The sequence below is a fragment of the Agelaius tricolor genome, unplaced genomic scaffold (genome assembly GCF_023055355.1).
Source record: "Agelaius tricolor isolate 1412-34295 unplaced genomic scaffold, bAgeTri1.0.p SCAF_6, whole genome shotgun sequence".
NCBI classification, from domain to species: Eukaryota; Metazoa; Chordata; class Aves; order Passeriformes; family Icteridae; genus Agelaius; species Agelaius tricolor.
This window is the reverse complement of record NW_027269266.1, coordinates 18109549-18130586: the sequence shown is the minus strand read 5'-3', so window position 1 is coordinate 18130586 and position 21038 is coordinate 18109549. Positions and strand designations below refer to the sequence as shown.

The 21038-nt window shown below is 37.8% G+C and overlaps 2 protein-coding genes across 3 annotated transcripts in view; both read left to right on the top strand.

The window, feature by feature from the left end:
- Positions 1–3201, top strand: part of LOC139590923 (macrophage mannose receptor 1-like) — a 53847-nt gene extending 50646 nt beyond the window's left edge. For both annotated transcript variants that reach the window (XM_071428892.1, XM_071428891.1), the window contains 2 exons: positions 1329–1388; positions 1776–3201. In XM_071428892.1, coding sequence (XP_071284993.1) covers positions 1329–1388; positions 1776–2026 — 311 coding nt within the window. In that variant the 3' untranslated portion in view covers positions 2027–3201. The remainder of the gene's footprint in view (positions 1–1328; positions 1389–1775) is intronic.
- A 4105-nt stretch (positions 3202–7306) lies between these two features.
- LOC139590924 (macrophage mannose receptor 1-like) overlaps positions 7307–21038 on the top strand; it is a 31601-nt gene continuing 17869 nt past the window's right edge. Inside the window, exons 1-17 of the mRNA XM_071428893.1 lie at positions 7307–7490; positions 9282–9680; positions 10938–11111; positions 12003–12167; positions 12454–12570; positions 12808–12951; positions 14297–14479; positions 14667–14821; positions 15598–15711; positions 16409–16524; positions 17315–17463; positions 17886–18088; positions 18459–18580; positions 19332–19419; positions 20103–20247; positions 20702–20737; positions 20826–20995. Of these exons, the coding sequence (XP_071284994.1) occupies positions 7430–7490; positions 9282–9680; positions 10938–11111; positions 12003–12167; positions 12454–12570; positions 12808–12951; positions 14297–14479; positions 14667–14821; positions 15598–15711; positions 16409–16524; positions 17315–17463; positions 17886–18088; positions 18459–18580; positions 19332–19419; positions 20103–20247; positions 20702–20737; positions 20826–20995 (2541 nt within the window). The 5' untranslated portion in view covers positions 7307–7429. The remainder of the gene's footprint in view (positions 7491–9281; positions 9681–10937; positions 11112–12002; positions 12168–12453; positions 12571–12807; positions 12952–14296; positions 14480–14666; positions 14822–15597; positions 15712–16408; positions 16525–17314; positions 17464–17885; positions 18089–18458; positions 18581–19331; positions 19420–20102; positions 20248–20701; positions 20738–20825; positions 20996–21038) is intronic.

The window sequence follows — 21038 nt, the reverse complement described above, 5'->3', positions numbered from 1 at the left end:
ATGCAGGGATTATATAGTCACTCACCCCAAATCAGGACATGATCTAGTCCTACATTGTTATAGACATGCAGCTTTTCTTGGCATAGTTTTTCCGAACTGTGACAATGCTCCACATGCAGAATTTAAACAAACTGTTACAGCTACAGACCAATAAATGGAGCATTAGAAGCATGGTTTTACTGAGCTGCACTGGATATTGCTGGCTATGTTTGCTGTTTTCTGAAGAGACTGAAACACAAAAACATGACGGAAGTCTTCCCATAGAATAGATGCTGTTTTCTGTTTAATTTGTTGAGCTAATTTTTACCACAGTAATTTGAGAGTTCTGTAGCAGGTCTATTCCACAAAGTACCTAACTTTATTTCTTAAGTGAGGAGATGCTCAGTCTGGGGAAGACAAGACTCTAGGGAGACCTTAGAGCACCTAAAGGGGGCTCACGAGACAGCTGGAGAGGAACTTCTTATAAGGGCTAGTGACAATCCAAGGATGGAAATTCACAACCTCCCCGGGCAGCCTGTGCCAGTGCTCAGTCACCCTCACAGTGAAAAAGTGTTTCCTGATATTCAGAGGGAGCATCTTTGTGTTGCACAGTGGTGCTCACACCACTGGGCAGCACTATCAAAAAGATGTAAGTGGGGACTGGTAAAATAATTTAAATTCCTGAGCTCACCTTTTTCAGAATGAAACATGATTCATTGATTCAAGACTTAATAATAAACTGATGTTATATCCACATGGCAAAATAAATACCTTCATCTTAAATGATGGTTCATTTACCCAGCAAGACAGATTTCATGGCCCTGATGTTAAAATTTAAATGAGCTACAAACCTTTTAGTTCAGATGTGATACATGCTAGGGCACTGTGAAATTCATGAGTGATTTCAAGTGTCTATGCAGGTAAGCCATCAATGTCTATTGGAAAACCAAATTTATTACATTTTCTGTGTTTATGTAACAGGTACCAGAATAATTTTTATTTATATTGAGGACTGTGTTTGACCATGTCTATCCTCAAGATGCTGTATAGGTTTTCTTTTGGTTTCATTCTGATGTCTGGATCAGTCTTCGTGGAGCTTTTTGATATTATTTTTTTGTTAGTTTGTGTAAATAGCTACATATGAGACCAAAATACACTAGAGCGCTGTGCTATGCCTTAGGTGTATATAATTTTGTATGAACTAAACCCAAGTGTTTTCAGTATTTAGTGGTTTGTATTACCATATATCTATCTGAGCATGATTTTCAGTATATTCCAAGATATATAAATAAATAATGTAGAAATAAATAATAATACAAAAATATAATTATTTTTTTAATATTTTCAAGTTCCAGCAACTGAAATGCCACCAGCATCTGAAATGCCACCCGCTGAAATACCTACAATGGGTAAGAATATTGTCTCTCAAGTAGAAAAAAACTAGTCCCACATAAGATCATAAACCAAAAATATTTTGTACTATGTCTCAAATTTTCCGTTTTACCGAAGTACTGTACTTATTTCCTAGAATGACACTGTTTCCAATAGGTACACAATATAGTCTATTTAGGTGCATCTCCAAATGCAGACTAAAAAAATAATAATAGTTTGTGATATGGCATGCAATATTAGTGATTTAAAATCAAGTTATTTTATGTTGCTCCCTCTTCTTCTCATTACATCAAAACAAATTAACCCCTTTTTCTCAGAAGATCATGCATTCTAAAGAACTTGCTTCCAGTAATCAGATAAAGACTTCTGTAGCATTCTCTTGATTTCTTCCTGTTTGTTTTCAGTAATGACAAAAGATGAGAAGGCTTCTACCCTAAACCACAGCAAAACAGCAGTTATAGTTATTGTTGGTATCATCATCCTGGTTGGAAGTGGCCTTGCAGGATATCTCTTCTACAAAAGAAGGAAGAATTGCTTGCCAACAAATGACAGCTTTGAGAATAATTTGTATTTTAATGGTGATGCAGTTCCTGGAATTAGTGACACAAAGGATCTTGTAACCAACATAGAGCAGAATGAACATGCAACACTGTAATGTAACAAAAGGAAATGTAATGTAATATGTAATATAAAATGTAATGTAATAAAATGTGCCTTGTTTTATTTAAAATTATGCAATTAGAATGAAGCCAAAGGTATTTTCTCATGTGCGATTACTGTACTAGCCTGTTTCTGTGTATAATGTCATACACTGCATTTTTTTTTATTTTGTAGCCATTATATAAAGTGAAAGATTTCAGGTCTCAGGATTTGATGATCACCCTGGTGAATGTTGGTCTTAAGAAAAGTGGTAATGTTGACTAATTATTAAATGGAACAGTAGAAATGGATAAAATAAAGTAAAATCCAAGAGCCCCTTGAAGAACACACATAAGATTTGACATTTCTCCATCAGATTTGTTTCAAACCATGCTACTGAACTCGAAGCTATTCAGTAAACATCTTCTAATTTTACCATCTTTCAAGTATTCCCATGGACTTAAGTACAGGCGAGGTTCACTATAGAATAAGTCTGTATTTGGGCACATTTCCCCTTTGGCCCACATGGGCAAAAAGACCTTTGTGATATTTCAGTTCCACAACCTCATACAATACAGAAAATCAAGAATGAAGTACTTGCAGTTTATGAATTCTAGGATTTTACCAGGTGAAATCTGGGGGCAGACGTCTGGAGTGGAAAAGTGTGGTTGATAGTACCTGCCAGTTGTGGCTGGCCACAAGTGGGTTTGTTGGTGAGAGGTGATGAAGGCAAAAGGTGATGAAGGTAAAGGTGATGAAGGCAAAACTTCCCTCTTACCAGGCAGCAGCTACTGGTGAGAGGGAGGAAGATTGCCTATGTATGTTCTGAGGCTTCTGGGAGCAGAAGGTTTCTGCAGAGCTGTTATGGTGATCACATGCTGGTACTGCTCTCTACAGCTTCTCAGTAAGTAGCATAGGTTTGTGAGATGTGTGCTGCAAGTAAAGAACAATTTAGCTTTACCAATATAATAATTACTACTGATTTTATTTGCTTTCAAACATGGTTAAATTGGCTACTATTTATGGACATCTTCTATTCCCCAATGAGTTTATATTCCTAATTTTTGTAAATCCTGTAAAATGTAAATCATACGTGATTCCTCACTTGCTTACAAAGGTTTGCAAGAATTGATTTAGTGGTTTCAGATTTTGCTCTGTGAAATAAAAAATAACTATCCTTGATTTTTAAAATAGGTTTGTATTTTATAGTCTCATCTATATAAGACACTGCAACATGATAAAGTGAAAAAAGAGATGATACCTCAGGGGAGACATTCCAGGAAAAGTTGTTAACAAGTATTATATTAACCATATTTTCCTGAATCTGTCCCAGGATTAAATCTGCTTAAAGACAAAACAAAAATGTGAGTTGAGGGATTTAGTAAAAGTCTTAAATTACATACATATGTAGGTAAGATGGGAAAATTTGTCCTGGAACTCCTTTTCTCTGGCTCTGCTCTCTTTCTCCCAGCTGTTTCCTTGCACTGTTCCTACTGTTGTTTCCATTTTTAATATGCAATTGTTTAAGCATGTTTTTTCAAGGATCAGTACCTCTAATGGTTTTTTATGCCATCTGATGCAGCTTCTGACTGATTAATGATACTAAGGGTCATGTTGTTTCAGTTCTACGGAGGAGTGGTGCCAGGCAGAAATTTATGTGAAACAGACAGTGAAAGGCCAAGAGAGCCTGACTGAAATCCCAGCCTCACTGTGCTGGCTGTTGAGCAAACAACAAACAGGTGCAGTCTCACCTAAAAGAAGCTCAGTTCTCTTCTGGGCCCTGCACAATCTTAAAATGGTGTCTGTACACTGAATCATTCTTCCAGATAACCTTTATTCCCATGCACATATGCAAAGGTATGGTTGCAAAGAAGACAAAAAATAGAGGGGATATCTCATTTCTGGTTTTTTGCCATACTTATTAAGTACATCACTAAAAAGTGTCAAGGAGGGAATATAACCATTGGAGCCTGGATAATTCTGAGCTCATTCATTCATTTATTTTTCCTGAAATCCAGCATTGTCTCTGAGCTGAGGAGAATTAAAAATGCCATGCTCGTTAATAGCTGGCAGTAGATGTAGGTGCTTCTGTTCAGTTCTGCTCTCCTATCCAAACAGCTATAGAAAAATAGAGAAGGTTCCAAACAAGAAGCCCTACTCTGAAGATGGAGCTGCTTAGCCTGCTCATTTTAGAAAGAGTGTAAGTTAAAAAGACTTGAAAGATTTTCAGAAGAGGGGGAAATTTAAACTGCATGGCTTACAGTATTTCCTATTTCAAGACAATGGAATTGAAGCAAATTTCCCATTAAAAAGACTAATACAGAAACAGTAGCATTTACAGCACAGGAAATTCTCACAGTTCCATGTCATAAGCAGAAAGTGAGCACTGATGCTTTATACACAAACTATAACAGAAATTTTTTGAATAGAAGGTAACTTGAACACTTTAAACAATATCTAATTCATATAAGATCAAATGAAAAGCTTTTACCTAGGAACATAGATAAGTAAAATATGCTTCTCTATTTGACTGGAAAAAAGAAATGTGTCTTACTGGAAATGAGTCATGTTCATATGGACACACTCTAATTTTATATTTTACATATTCTGATCCTTCACCAAATCTTTCAACCATTTTCTGCTACTGACTGCTATTCATATTGGGACTGGTCAGGTGCCTTAGAATCTAACTGTTGCTCTTGTGATCTCTTACCTTGTCTCCCAAGTAGATGATGCTACATAGGGGAGGTCTCAGGCTGTATTTTGCATACACACACACGCACACATATATCTATATATATCTATATATATCTATATATATATCTATATATATATCTATATATATATATATATATATATATATATATATATATATAGATATATATATGTATATTCACAGAGGAATTGGGTTCTTGCTTTTCTGAAACATACTTGCTGTAAAAACAAGGAAAGTAATTCCTTGAAAAACAAGATGATGAATAGTATGAACAAGGGAATATGAACAGAAAAGCAAATAAATGTTTTGACAGATCCCTAAGAGTTTATATCTATAATCCTCTGATGCTGCCAAGATTTCTTACATTTGATCAGGTGGTATAGAAAAATGAAAGGAAAAAAAATCATTCACTATGTAATGTGAAAATAGAAAAATAGAAAGGTTGTTCCCTTTTTTTTTTTAGGCTAGAATGTTCCCACTGAGGTTTAGAGTGGCTTTTTTTGAAAGAAATAAATGTTTATAACTTGGAAACTGTGATTGTCCTATGTGTGGGGATTCTGGATTGAAATCTTATATCAAGTTATAGCAGGCTAAATGATCACAAAATTACTTTCATATTTTAGTATAAGTGTTTTTTTTAAAAAATGAATATAGAGAAGCATCCAGTTGAATCCAGATGGCCTCACCCATCCATTTCTGTGAGCACCTGAGGAATGACTTGATGGTAATATTCAATAGTGTGTAAGGTTTTGTCTCTTCACATCGCTGTGTTTCTTGGTACACTTGTGTTTAATTCTCATTTCCCTTTTCTCTGAAAAAGTTTGGACTTTAGAAGAAAGGTGGTGAATCTGCACACTGTGAGTGTAACTTCCTGCCTGGGAGCAGAGACTGCCAGAGGAACAGTGCTGACTCAACACAAACTCCAGCAGCTTTTGTTCCTCGCCACTTTTAAAACGTCAGGCTGTGCCTTGCCAAATGGCAGATCCTGGAGCACATCTTCCCAGCCCTCTGGTTTTCTTTCCTGCTTTGTGGCCTGTGATGCAATCTGCTCAAACACATAAACACAGAGGTAAAGCTGACTTTAGTATGTTTTACACTTGTTCAGCCTCTCTCAACAGATTATCAGTGCCAGTCCCTCACCAACCACTGATCCTTGTTCAGAACAGAGCCAGTTTCCTTTTCTCTGTTGTAATTTTCCTTGTTACACCCTGGTAGATTTGGACATTCTGAGATGTTTTATACAGCACAACCACATGACATATTTGTCTTGCTCCTGAACAAGGAGGGAAGGAAAGATGGAAAACTGAGGTTGCATGTTCAAACACTCTGGTGTTGGGGAGTACCATAATGCTTGACTGCAGCCATCCTTACATATGGATCATAACTTAGTGAGTAATTGGATTCTGCTGCTTTGTGGAGCAGCCTCATTTCTTCCTCTTTGCTCAGGTCTCATTATCCTTTTCAGGCTCCCTTCTCTGCATGGCTTTGTTCTAGCTGTGTCTGCTGGCCTTGAGGTCCCACCATTCTCCCTCACTGTTGTGGCTTTGTTCTACTCCAATTCCCTGCATACATTATCAGACCCAGTCATTCACCTACATCTGAGTCAGAGTAATAGAAGCAAAGTCCCACAACTTCATGTGGGTGTCCAGGGTTTTCACTGCAATTTTGCTGCAGATGCAATATTGGGGAAGGTATGCCACACCAGCCTCTCCTGGAGGTATGGGAAATGAAATTTTTCAAAGTCCATGTGCAAAAACTGATGCAAAGCTTCCTACCAGAGTTCCTTTTCTTGTCCCTGTGCCCTAAGATTTTTGAGGTCTTTAAACTATCGTGGAGAAAAATTTATGAAAGTAAACATCAGAATTTTGTCAGAATGCCTGTAGGGTGTATACTTTATGGGGTGCAAACTTTCACAGACTAGTGGTATTAAAAATGAGGCAGTATTCCTCATCAGTTTCATTTTCCTCACTAGCAATAACTGAAAATCCAGTATTTCCCAGTTACAGGTTCTTTTCTTCCTAGAATTGCGTATATTCTTTCCCAATTTTTTTCAGCTGTTGCTGTCATTTGGGTAATTATTCCTGCATATAGTCAAGAATGGAGCAAAACAAAGAATAGGGGTCTCCTGAAGAACACAGATCTGACTTTCTACAGCTTTTTTTTTTCCTTTTCTGTGGAATTTCAAGCATGGAAAATTTTGTTTCTGTCTGACTCCAAGGTCATAGTTACTTCATTTGCATGGTGTCCCACCAGGTTTTTCACAATACTGCAGTGCACTCTGGCTTTTTTCATCATGCATTGATACAGACAAATCTTTCTCTTCTTTTTTACTTCTTTTATTTATTTCTGCAAATGAGACAGTAATCTCACCTTTTGTTAAAAATAATGATCTGAATTATAAGGTTTGTCTTAAAAAATCCACACTAAAATCTTACCTGTTAAAACTTATACTTCCATGGCAAATTTTTATACATTAGAAAAACTAGCTTAGGAAGCAAAGTTTGCTCATTAATGTATTATTTCAAAATTACTCATGTGACATGAGACAGTTCCTTATTTGAAGCTCAGAACTTCCCTGTATCTGTTGGGTCTTAAAAAGGGTTTGTTAATCCGCTTCACTGCAGCGGGATTTTCTTGCAAGGCACTGATTTGGTCCTTAGGATCAATACGAGGTGAAGGGAAGAAAGGAGTGAAATATTTGCCATGTCTCTCTACTTGTCCCTGATTTTTCTTCTCTCCATTAGTACATCTCTTCAAATGTCTGGTAAGTCTTTGTCCTCTGCTTTGTGTGGAGGTTCTCAAGTTCTTTAATGTGTGTTCTAGTTATCTCCCTTAGTGGGCAGTGAATTTAGATCTAGTCACAGCTTATGATTTGAAAATGTTATGTTCAGCTTGAAGTTTGGTAATATCTGCATAGGCATTCTCTTTCCTTAACCCAGGTTTCAATGTGGTATATGAGTGAAAGGAATATGCCAATAGATGTGGCCATAACCTCGGCAGTGCTGATTCTTGAGAAAGCAGACAAAATCTGATTTCACTTTACTCCATCAGAGGCTAGAAGAGTTCAGTACAGAGCAGTGAACCCTCAGCATGCACAGAACTACTGGCTGATGTGTGCTTTGAATTTCTTGGCAGATCATATAGACCATAGCATACTGATCAGTGCATATTGAAAACTCATTTCCAAGCTGAGAGCTTTAGGAAGGACCTCAAAATCTCCCATCCATTAGATCTCGCACCCTCCTACTGCTGAGATGAAAAAGAAATGACACTGTGTCTTTTCCATGGCAAGTTCCCAGCTAGAGAACTCTGGAAGTCCAGTACTATTGCTCGAATGGCAGCAGGGACCATCCAATGCACCAAGGATCTAATCCACCATAGGGAATTTCTTCTGGGCATGCTTTTGGGTGAGACCAAGCCAGCTCTAACCCATCCTCTGCTAACTTGCCCACGAATCACTGCAGCCAGAGAGCTCTGTCAGGGAAAATATTACCTGGCTTGTTCTGGTCTGTAGCCTCTCAGAGCAACAACACCAAGGCTGTTCAACCATTCCCTGTCAGCTTTGGGATGGGAGGGTTATGAAGGCCCAGCTAAGTACTCTGGCCTTGGCTAAAACCCTTGGGTAAAAGTTGATGGCACTGCCGAGTGAGTTAGGTGATGTTATCTGTCACCTGGAAGGGAGAAAAGGGATGCAAGCTGAGATGCAAAAGGAGTGAAGATTTGGAGGAGGTTTTGTTGAAGCTGATCTTAAGAAAGAAACAAAACCCTGATGTTCAGTGTCTCACATTTCTATTTACAAATGTAGTTATTAATAGCACTTAGGATACTGGCGTAGTTTAACTGTTCTTAGAACTGATGATGCTGCAAGTTGTGGCTTCCCTCCTGAGAAACTTACAAATAAAACTCTGGGAAGAAATGAATTTTTGCAGAGCTGCTAAAAATTTCCAAGATAATTAACCAAAAATCAAATATACACCATTTTCTTGGTGAGTTGAAAACTACAGTGTTTTTCTGGGCCAAATTTAATTTTTTTTTTTTTAATTTTGAGTGTGTAAATGATTTTTAATAACTCTAAAGCAAAAAATACTCTTACTTGCAGAATTAAAGCCCATTTAAATATGACTTTTTGGAACTTTGAAGAAATGATGAAATGTAGTGAAGGTCATTTTTGACATGCTTTTTGAGACCACTGTGGTTTCAGGAGGGATATGAAGAAGAGCAATTTCACTTGAAAGAGCTCTATTTTCAGCTCTTGTGTTTTTTCATTTTAAGAATATCTTCATAAATATCCTTCATACCAATGATTAACTTCTCTTGATTTATCTCTCTATGAACTATATATGCCATTTTGGGTTTTTTTTGGTTTGTTTGGTTTTGTTGGTTGGTTGGTTGGTTGGTTGGGGTTTTTTTTGGTTTTGTTTTTTTTTTTTTTTTGGTTTTGGTGTTTGGTTTGTTTTTTTTGTTTTTGGGTAGCAGACTGTCATATAGCAACTAATTGCCTTTATCTCCTAAGAAACTTCTCCTCAAATGTTTGCATCATCATTTAATTTTATAGGTCGGGGAATATTTTCAATCTACAATGAAGATAACAAGCTCTGTGCCCAAGCTCAGAACTCTAGCTCAGTCATAACCACCACTTGTGATGAGCATGATGAGTTTCAGAAGTTCAGGTGGGTCTCTCCCACTCAGCTGCTGAGCATGGCACTCAAGCTGTGCCTGGGAGTGCTCGCCAAGGACGACGAGGCTGCCGTCACCTTGGAATCCTGCAACAGGACAAACGAACTCCAGTGGTGGGAGTGCAGAAATGAGACACTTGCAACCCATGGCAAGGATTTATTTCTCAACTATGGCAAGGGGAAGGGGAAGAAAATGAGACTGTCCAAAGTATCCAGCAAAGGGAGCAGGTGGAAAATCCATGGAAGTGCAGACAGTGTGTGCTCTCAGCGCTATGAGGGTGAGTACCGAAATTCCATCTCTGTTTCTTGGTAACTTGACTGCCCCTTCCTACAAAGCATGCCACTGCCTGCTGGACAGGCAGCAACCATTTTCTTAGAGTGACATCAGCAGAAGAGCTAATTATAAATAGGATGTAGAAATGAAAGGTGAATATGTCTGTACACTTTTCAGCAAATATAGCTGTATGCATTTCTACATACCTTGTAAAATACAATTCTTTCAAATGATAGAATAAAATTACAAAGGCCTATGATGCAAACATAAGGAAGAATCGGAATTCCGTTCGTACAACAACAGCAAAAGGAAACCTATGGCTGTTTTAAAATATGTCTGATCAATTTGTAGAAGAGATTATTGTTTTATATTTAGTTTTTATTGTTGCATTCATTTAGTTTGACCACCAATAAACTCTAAGAAGTGAATAGCTAGTTTAGACAGATGGAATTCACAATTAATATTATTTACCTAGTGTTTCCCAGGCCAAATTTAGAAAAAAAAAGGAGAAAAAAACAAAAGGAAAAATGGTGCATAATGGTTTAGGATGCAATGTTTTATTACCCTGGAAAAAGACCCCTAGAGAGTAAGATCTCCTTTTCCTACAATTTTATGGCTCTTGGGCTATGTAGAGGGGGCATTCAGGATCAAGTAACCAATGTCCTTTTTGTTGTGAAACTGGTATGTTGGGAATTTCAATAACAATAGAATAAATTTTTGTTGTACACTACAGCTGTTGCACAGGAATGAAGTTTGTCATAATTTTGTACAGACGACAGCAAATTAGAGTGGAGAGTGATGGAAGGGTCACTTCCTAGCAGAGTCCTTGCAAATTTAAAATACAGCTTCCTCTCATGAAGACTAATAAAAATCTTGTGATATCTCCTTTCAACAAGTTTTTTTTCAACAATACAGGGGAAACAAAAGAGAATATATATATTATCTAAGGACAGAAGTATATATGTCATGGGAAAAGCTGAGTCACAGGGACCTCTGACACAATTGTCCAGAAAGCAATGGCATGACAAAGTTATACAGAAATTAATTTGAGGCCCAATTAAGTATTTGAGAGTCTAAGTTCTGAATAGTCCATAGTCATACCTGACTGGCACAACCTTTAGAGGTTCAGGGTAAAAAAGCACTGGTGTGTTGAGCCCTGCATGACTCAGTTTTGACCATGGAAAATTGGCTCTGAGTGTCACTGTGGTGAGCATGTGATGCCAGCTGACTGTTGAGTATTGATCTCTGCTTTTCTCCATAGACATCTATACCCTGGGAGGAAATGCCTTTGGTGCACCCTGTGTGTTCCCTTTTAAGCACCAGGGGAAGTGGTATGCTGAATGCATCCCTCGGAGGGATGATGCAGACTCTCTCTGGTGTGCAACTTCTTCAGATTTTGATAAAGACCAGTTGTTTGGAAACTGCCCACTAAAAGGTAATATATTTATAAAAATCTCAGGAAAGTTGTTAAGCAAAAGTGCCATCCGCTGTCGTGGTCAAGATGCTCTTGGGATGTGGGAGTAGCATTGGACAGTGAGCTGAATTCTGGCTTTCCTGGTTCACTGGTGGGCTGTGCAACAAGGACATGAGGCATCTGCTCTGCACTCCCACTGTCCTACAGTGTCCCCAAGACTGGTACTTACAGGGAGTATTCTGAGGGTGGTGACTGGGACTGATGGATAAAGGAAAAGGAAACCCCTAGGACTGGGTTTCAAGACAAAAGGAAGTGCAGTGGATGAGGAAGGTGAGATTTATCATGAGACTGTGGTGTATTACAGGATGGAGGAGAGAACAGGAAGGCTTTAGTGAAGGGAAGGGTGCAGGACACACTGAAGGCAGTGACCTTCACCTGCCTTCAGTGCTTCCATACACAAATTCCCTGCCCTTTCATTCCCATTCCACATATGATTGTGTGGAAATGGCAATTTATGTTTTATTGGGTGGTCTGGAAGACCATAAGAGGGATCTGAAGGTAAGAAATGGGTGTGGAGACCAAAACTTCCATATAGTGAAAAGAGAAATACTTGTAGAGGTAGAATTTATCAGTGAGTGGGTTAATGTGGACTGAAATGTGAGAAGTAGGTGAGTTACATAAATAAAAAGGAACAGGGTCAATGTAGAAAAATTATGTTTGTGAGGATAAATAATTCCTTATGTGATTAAAATATTTTTAATACTGAATGGACAAAGTATATATATGTGAGGCAAAAGCTACTTAAAAATTATCAAATCACAAAATTATATAGTTTTAGTCTGCATCAAAGATTTATTTTCTGGGTTAGTAAGCATGATTATCTTGTCAAATTGCTGGTATCATCTTTTATAGACACCACCCACAATAACTTTTGGAAAACAAATCCTGTGACAGAAACACGCTATCAGATAAACTCAGAGTCACTTTTGACATGGCACCAAGCAAGAAAAAGCTGCCAGCAGCAGGATGCAGAATTATTGAGCATCACAGACCTTCGTGAAGAAATGTATTTATTAGGTAAAGTAAAAATACCCTAAAATAATAATAATAAAAAAATGCACTCTTTAAAATGTAAGCCATATCCAAGGCTTTAACATGGATACTTATATTTATCTCATAAGATAGGTCTCAGTGACATAAGAATTCTTCTTCTCACAAAACTCTGTATTAAAATAATGGAAATAATGTAACTTACACTAAAAAAATATATTACTCATGCTTTAAAATATTATTTCCAGTTTTATTGAATAATTTTAAAAAATCAGAGTAATTTAAAACCTGACTATTTGTTTTGGCCATTTAGGGCTCACTAGTGACCTGGGCATCAATGCAAAGCTCTGGATTGGTCTCTATGGTGCACTTGACAGTGGCTGGAAGTGGACTGGGGGAAGTCCTTTCAGATACCTCAACTGGGCCCCAGGTAAGTGCACTTTTCTTAAATGATGATCAACATCTGGGCCAAAATTTCCTCCCCTTCTCTCTCCTTCTCTCCCCTCCCCATCACAGTGATGCTCCCTTGTCACACCTCTTGGGATTTTTCACTCTAAAGAATGATACCCCTGTGGCTTTGCAGCTGCAAAGGTCTTGCACATTCCCTCCTGTGAAGAGGTGAAAAGTTTCACTGTTAACAGGGGGATTCTGTTGCTTTTTTTTAAAGGAAATCCCTCTATGGAATCTGGAAAAATATGTGGGACCTTCCAAGGTAGAAATGGCAAATGGGAAAACCAGCTGTGTGATCGGAAACTGGGATATATCTGCCAAAAGAGAAACATCTCCTTGGATTCTTTCACCATTGCCTCAGGTACACTGTCAAAAGCTAAGGCTGCTTTTACAGTCAGTGAGTAATATTGGGAGGATGTCATACATGAAAAGGCAGCATATTGACAAAACAAAAGGCTTACACTTGTTGATTTGGGTCAAATATTGAGAAGATTTTAATTTTCTGGCTCATTTTAAAGATGATGTCTAAATGTTGTTCAGCATTTGGAAAAGAGCCCAGAGTACCAAAGAAGGCAGGATTAGGTGTTTAGCCATGTTATTCAGACCATGAAATACTGATAAATGTCCTCTGCTCTGATATATACTCTAAACCTATGTCCTGCTAAAGCCAGAGTTCATGCTCCCCTGCTCTCTGTGACCCTTTTGTTCTATTCTGAAAGGAAAAAATCAGACTATGCATCAGGAACCTTTCTCCTGCTGAGCTCTCTTTTTACTTGAGGCAGAGTAGGTCTTAGCTATGTGAAGAAATAGGTGTGCAGTTTCTTAACTGGGAATTCCCAGCATGTAACTGACTTCACAGTACCTCCCTCCCCTAATATATATGAGTATCTGAGATTATACAGCTCAGGGGAGCATGCATATCCTGTACTTTCTGGCTGTATCCAGGCAGCTCACTTGGAAAGGTTTCTGACCCTGCTAACCATCGAAGCATGTCTGGATGTTGCTCAGGGGAATGAAATTTGCCCAGGTCCAAAGCATGTCCAGGGAGCATGAGACAAAGCAGGACCACACACCAATTCTGGGCACACATCCTCCACACATCCTCCCCTCTTCAGTTTGCTCTGTAGGTGCAGAGCATGGGAACTTTCCAAGCAATGGAAGATGGGCTGGCCATACTGAATTCATACCAAGAAATCAGTGTTGAACAAAGTGTGTGGTATTTCTGTGCAGCTGGAATGCCTGGTATAACATTTCTGGTATAATGTAGCTGTGTCTGGACTCTCTGATATATGGTATGGGCTGTGTAGGAGCTCCAAATGGCTCCTGAGCCCCTCCTGTTTCCAGAAAAAAAAAAAAAAAAGCTTTAAAACTCACCAAGATAGAGTCCCTGAGCAGAAAAATAGGCTCTTTTCTGTAGAACTTGGCTGTGTCCAGAGCCTCACTGAAAGGGATTTAATGTGGGGTTGTGCCCTGTACATTTGCATGCCAAATTACTCAGTATTTACTTAATCCTGTAAAACAGTTTTTTGGAAGCTCCAAGCACAAATAGGAGGAAAAATTTGTTTTTTAATCTTTGTACCCCTTTGGCTTCTCTCCTCTTTTAGTATGTGCTCCAATATTTCAAATTTGTATCAGCACAGGTAATTTTATTTTTGATGTGAATAAAACACTGAATAGAATGTCTCATTAATATCATAATTTTTTAGGTGATTCAAAGCATTTTAAATGCCCCAGAGAATGGGTGGCCTATGCAGGTCATTGCTACAGAATTTATAGAACACCAAAAATATGGAAAGAAGCCCAGTCTTCCTGTAGAAAAGAGGATGGAGAGCTGGCAAGCATTCATAATATTGAAGAGTACAGTTTTACAGTGTCACAGCTCGGGTACAGTGAGTATTCCTGAAGATCACTTTCTTTTTTTTTTTTTTTTAATCTGGGATTATGCTGTTGCTATTATTCATTTAATCATTATAACCATAGTATTTTCTTTTAAGTTCTTCAGTCAAAAGTGGGTGTGAGATGTAATTATTCCATTATAAGATATATCCATACCTACAATTAACTCTGTGTTCCCAGAGCCAGATGATGAACTCTGGATTGGTCTAAATGACTTCAGGATTCAAATGTACTTTGAATGGAGTGATGGCACACCTGTGACTTATACCAAATGGCACCATGGAGAGCCAACCCACACTTGGAATAAGGCAGACTGCATCCTTATGAAGGGACAGGTAAAAATCCCTTCCCCGCTCTCATACTTTGTTCTGGCATTTTGCTTCCTAAAATGTAAATGTTCATGATTAAAAAAAAAAAAAAAAAAAAAAAGAACTTGGTTTGATTTAGGATATCTGGATATACCAGATCTAGGAAGCTGTGTGATGTACCAGAAGCAGTGCACTGCATGGAGACTTTGTCTTCTCTGAGGCAATTCCCAAATTCCCATCTGAAATTGGTTGAAATCACTCATCATCCACATGGAACGTGACTGATCATAAATGAATAGATTCTTGGAGCATGGACTTTCTCATTTTTTTCTCTAAAACTACTCAAATACATGGGCTTTAGAGTTACTTTGGAGGCACAAACCCAGATTTTATTTTGTTTTCTACTCATTATAAAAGAAAAGGGTAATGTTGTGGAAAAAGACTTACACAAGACATTTTTTTCATATTTTATGTTTGGTTTATCAAGCACTTCCTTGCCATCGTCATCTGGTTATATGACCATAATAGATGCTATGCTGGTGAGAATAGGGAGGAACCTAATGTTTCTTTCCTGCTTTCATTAGTCCCTGAATCTTTAATGGATTCATTCTCACATCTCTGAGGAAATGTGGCCCTTACTCTATGTATTTGTGAGTTTTGGAGAAAAAACAAAGGCAAGGAAGAGAGCTGAAGCAGTCTCAGCCATAGGAAGACAGAAGGGTTCTTTCTGAGGATGGATACTCTTGTTGGACCTGAATTGTCTCTAGCTTTCACTTCTCTTTGTGGTTTCTTACAATACTTAGGATGGATCCTGGGCTGACAGTGCCTGTGATATGAAATTTGGCTACATCTGTAAAAGGAAACCCTTGGCTGAAGAACCTGGGGAAGCTGAAGTTACTTACCCAGGTTGCCCAAAAGTAAGTGTAAAACAAAAGCAGTAAAAGATGCTTGTGTATTACTTTCACTCCCATGATAATAACTATGACAGAAGTAAATTATTTTGACTGTTCTTGGTGGAGCCTAGAAAGCTTTTAATTTCATAGGTATTGATACTTCTTAGACAGATAGGGAAACTTTTGCTTTATTTAATGAAATATAGATTGACTTCTTTTTTGTATTCCCTTACAAGTGTATTTAAACTCAGCTCTCTCCTACTGCAGAGCTGTCCCCATAAAAACCACTCTCTGCAGAGCAGTCTTTTCAGGGTGTAACACACATGTCAAGGCTTGCATGCCTCCTCAGTTCCATCAGTCTGCCACAGGAATCAGGAATATTTGAGCTGATTGTTTTGCAGGTTGTAAGCTCTTGTAACAGCTACTAATGCACTGAGGAGGCAGAGCAAGCTTTACTCAGGGAGCTGCAAGGTGGCTGTGGCTGCCAGTCCCAAGGCATAACCATGGCTCACTGTTTGCAAAGACCCCTGGTGTGTCCTGTATCAAGGGGCAAGACATGGAATTATGGTCACAAAAGCTATGTTTGATTGTCCTCTTGGTTCCTTTCACGGCCTTTGAGCTCAGTTTTGACTTGGGGTGTGGCACTAGTGTGGCTTTTGGAAGTGCACAAAGCCATGCAATCTGACAGCCTCTCTGCACATCTCTGCTTTTACACTGACAGGGCTGGATGAAGCATGGCTTTTACTGTTACTCCTTGGTGCAGCTGCCAACAACATTTTCAGATGCAAAAAAAGTTTGTGAAGAAAACAAAGGTTACCTGGCTACTGTAAGAGACAGGTATGGAAACATAATTCTTGTCCTCTAATGTGTGTAACCAGGATGGAAGTATTAAACAGAAATTTCTTCTTATTTAGCAGTTATTCACAATGTCTATCTAGTGTGACACCACTCTTTCCCAGGAAAATTTAAGGTAGAGCTGATGAAGTATTGCATAATACATCAGGGGCTTTAGGGTCATCAATACAAACATTCAGGCTATTGCTACTACACTTACGTGTTGTTGCCTATGGGAATTAAAAAATTCGCTCACCTGATAACAATCCCAGATTGACAGATTGTTTTCAAACTCTTTGAATTAAAAATAAACATATAACCATGGAAATATTTATTTTTCTTGGGTTCAAGCTTTTCAGCCTTTTTTTTTTCTTTCTTTGCAACAGCCAGATCTGGAAGAATTTTAGAATAAAAGTAGATTTTTTTCCCCACAGTAACAAGATTTAAAGATCTAGAACTTATCATAAAGCTCAGTAAAATACTGTAGCTCTTATTTATACAGAATGAGAAATATATACACATTACCTTAAGTATTATTTGGCTTGTGTTCATTGCAAAGTATAAAAGGTCAATAGAATCATCCTAAATTCTAGATATAGATTGGTGAAATATAAGGAAAAAATTATTTTTTATGGTAATTAGAACCACAGAAATAAGATAATTACCCTTGCTTCATTTCGTACATATTGACAAATCACCATAAATTTACCAGATTTGCTACCATGAACTGTTTGAAGAAATGAATAAATTCTGATAAAATGTGATACAACAGTTTGGTGTTTACTCTTTGCAGATATGAACAAGCTTTTCTGACCTCCATTATTGGATTCAAACCAGAAAAATACTTCTGGATTGGTCTTTCAGATGTGGAAGAGCAGGGAACATTCAAGTGGGCTAGTGGAGATCCCGTCAGCTTCACTCACTGGAATGTGGGAATGCCTGGTAAGTGCCATGGGGGCCATTGAGTTCCTGCTCTGGGGAATGACAAGGTGAGGGTTTGAAAGCTAAAAGTGGTTTAGAAACTCTGTCATAAAGCAGCAGAAAGGGTAAGGCTCTTTCTATTTGTGCTAAAGAGATAGATCAGGGATTGTGGTAACGCCTGCTAGAAGATCACTTGGGACTGCACATGTCTGTTGGCATCATTAGGTTTTTGTTGTTTGATGGGTATTTTTAAGTAACTCCTAGCATAACATAAGAGAAACTCACATTAAAAAAATCTTTTAATGATTAATAGGAAGGCATATGAGCTATTGTGAGCTACTGATATCCAAATACAGCAAGAACAGGTTACTCCTAAATAAGCAGTAGATATTTTGAGAAGATGCAGTCATCAATAAAATTTAACAACTTTATGTTTTATGAAGGAGAGGAGTCAGGCTGCGTGGCCATGGCAACAGGACGTTCAGCTGGATTATGGGATATTTTGAACTGTGAAGAGACAAACACATTTCTCTGCAAGCAGCTGGTGGAGGGAATCACTCCCCCTCCTCCTCCTCCAACAACATCCCCTCTCCTGTTTTGCCCAGAGGGATGGCAGTCTGTTTCTCAGAGCAGCTTCTGCTTCAAAGTAGGTGTTTCATTTCTGAATGCAAGTGTTTGCCATTTAAATAAGAATATATTTTGTTCATGCATGGAAGGTAGATCCCTCCCTATTTGACAGACAGTCTGTGGTAACGTGTCTCCAGCCATCCCCAAGTGGTATGGCTGGGAAATGTTGGAAAAAAGCTGAATGTGTGTGAAGTTTGGAGCCACAGGAACTCTGAGATGACAGGAAAGGCAATAACCAAATTTGATAGACAACCATAGGTCGAATGGTTAAACAATTAAATAGTCAGTAATAGAATGAGACCAGAAGATCAGAAGCAACACAGAAGACTACATTTGTGTTTTTAAATATCTGTAATATTCAATACAGTATCTAATTGCCCACTTTCTAGATTTTTCAGGGAGGAAGGGAAAAAATGCAAACATGGTTTGAAGCAAGAGATTTTTGCAGAACTATTGGAGGAGATCTTGCATGTATCCACAGTGAAGAAGAACAAAACCTGATAGCTAGACTGTAAGTATTTGCAAAGTCCATCATTTAAATAGAAGAAGAAAAAAAATTTAAAAATGCCTCTCTGAAAGACATAAAGGATTTCTGATGATCAATTTCTACTTTACAAAGGTTTTGTAAAAAGTGGCAGGAAAAAATGGGTAAAAAGAGGTGAGCAAAAAGTTTTCTTGACACACCTCTGGGAAGGTGATGCCATGCACTAAAGTTGCCTGAACAAAAACAAAATTGAGAGAAAAATCATCAAAATTGGTTTTAAGTGAAGTTAATTCAAAGAGATAAAACAGATTTTCTTATCTCATTTGCAGCTGATCAGTAGATAAAATACTCTTGATTAAAAGAATGCTTTGTGCTGGTTTCCTTCCTTAAGTAAGGGGGAAAATTGGAAGACTAAGAAAAGCCTGACCTATTGATATGATTGTATACATGTTTATATCAAATCCATGAGGGCAGGCATGTCTGAATTTGAATGCCTAAGCTACTTAGTGGAACCAAGACCTTTAAATATATTTTCTTTTAACTCAGTTTTTGTGGACTTATGGCATTTGTGATCTTTCCCATAAAGTTCTGTGTTTCACTGCTTCCTGGAACATGTAGTGCCAGGCTGTTTTCCCCCACATGACAATTGAATGATTCCTTTATATGATTGTCTCAAATTATACTTAGAGTATCAAGTGTGCTGACAATGATATAATGCTGTACATTCCCCTTCTCTGTTTCATGGTGTGTCTGATTCTCTCTATTTGTAATCATTTAGAGACAGAGGTTATATTCACTATTCTTACTGGATGGGTTTAAGTGCCTTGGACTCTGATAGTGGATTTACATGGAGTGATGGCTCACCAGTGAGTAAATAATTTGTTATTCTAGCTTTTTTACTCTTACTTTTTTATGTCTCTCTTGGCAGAAAGCTCTCATAACTCCTATATAAAATACAAGTACCCTTAAGTCTTTAGTACCTGATTCCTTTGCAGGAATTAGTGTTAAATCTTCTATTAGTTCATAGTTATAAATAAAAATACAGCATTTACAGTAATGAAAGGTGGTGGAGTCAAGCTCCTGCTTCAAGCAAGTCTGATTGGGCTAATCTCTATATTCCCATTCATCATTTGCTGCAATAAATAATTTTGTACATTGACACCAGTTCAGCTTTGTTGCCCTCATTGTCTTAAGTAGACCAAGATCTGCCAGGTCCAAGGCCATATGGCAGCACCAATGGATTGTCTTGGGTTGGAACATCTGAACAGGACAAACAACCCAGAAATCAGAGAACATGTTCCTTCTTAGAGCTTAACAGGAGAACATCAACTCTCCTGGTAACAAATGGGGCAAGAACTTCTGATTTACTACCATGGCTTATAAACACACAGATGAATTATTCCATTCAAGTGTCATGGAATTGTCCTTAAAAGGTCTGGCATTACAAAACAAGATGAACCATGAAATCAAATTAAGTACATTCTTCTTTAACATAATGATTGTTTCCTCTTAAAAGGAAAATAGTAACAAAGTTGTGTTTTCCCTACAGGTAAATTTTGAAAAATGGTCACATGGAGAACCAAACAATTATGATGGGAATGAAAAATGTGGCGTGTTTACTGGCTATCTCAATATGAACTGGAATGATTTATTTTGTGAACACATGCTGGACTTTGTTTGCCAAATTAAAAAAGGTAAGATAACTTTCTCTCTTTAGCAACTTTTAGAGGTAGATGAGAACATCCTTCCAGGTCAGATCACACTATCTACATGTGTTAAAGACAGCTGTGCCATCCATCACAATAAAACAGTTTATATGTATAATTTCAGTAAAGGCAGTTGAAAACTATTAATTAATCCATGAAATACACTGGCAGGTTTGGAAGGTATATACAGTATGTTGGGGAAGAGAAACACAACAGCCTAAAGTTGGGCAGTTTCTGTAAGCTTAACTTATGATGAGCTCTAACATGGTGTTTGCTGAATGTAGCCCTTTTTTTCATATATTCTGAGAAATTCTGTGACAAAAATAAGCATATACTGAGTAACCCTTAAGATTATTTGTAATTAAAATGCTGACTACTGTGTAAATATAATTTAGAGAGAGCTGAGAAACATAATATACTCAAATATTGATTTATATTGCAGGAACCTCACCAAAACCGGAGCCTAATTCCACATTCAGTAAGTCTTGTACATCCAATGAAAAAAATGTAATTAACATGTAATGAAGTTAATTTCTATTACAGGTAATTAATGTTTTCATTTGCAGATGATGAATATGCTGTTGGTGAAGATGACTGGATAATATACAAACACAAAGAATACTACTTCAGCAGAGAAGCGATGTCTATGGAAAGAGCCAGAGAATTTTGCAAGAAGAATGGTGGTGACCTTGTTGTCATTGAGAGTGAAACTGAAAAAAATTTTCTTTGGAAATATGTAAGAAACATGTTTGTTTGAAAAATGCACCATTTTCTGTGAA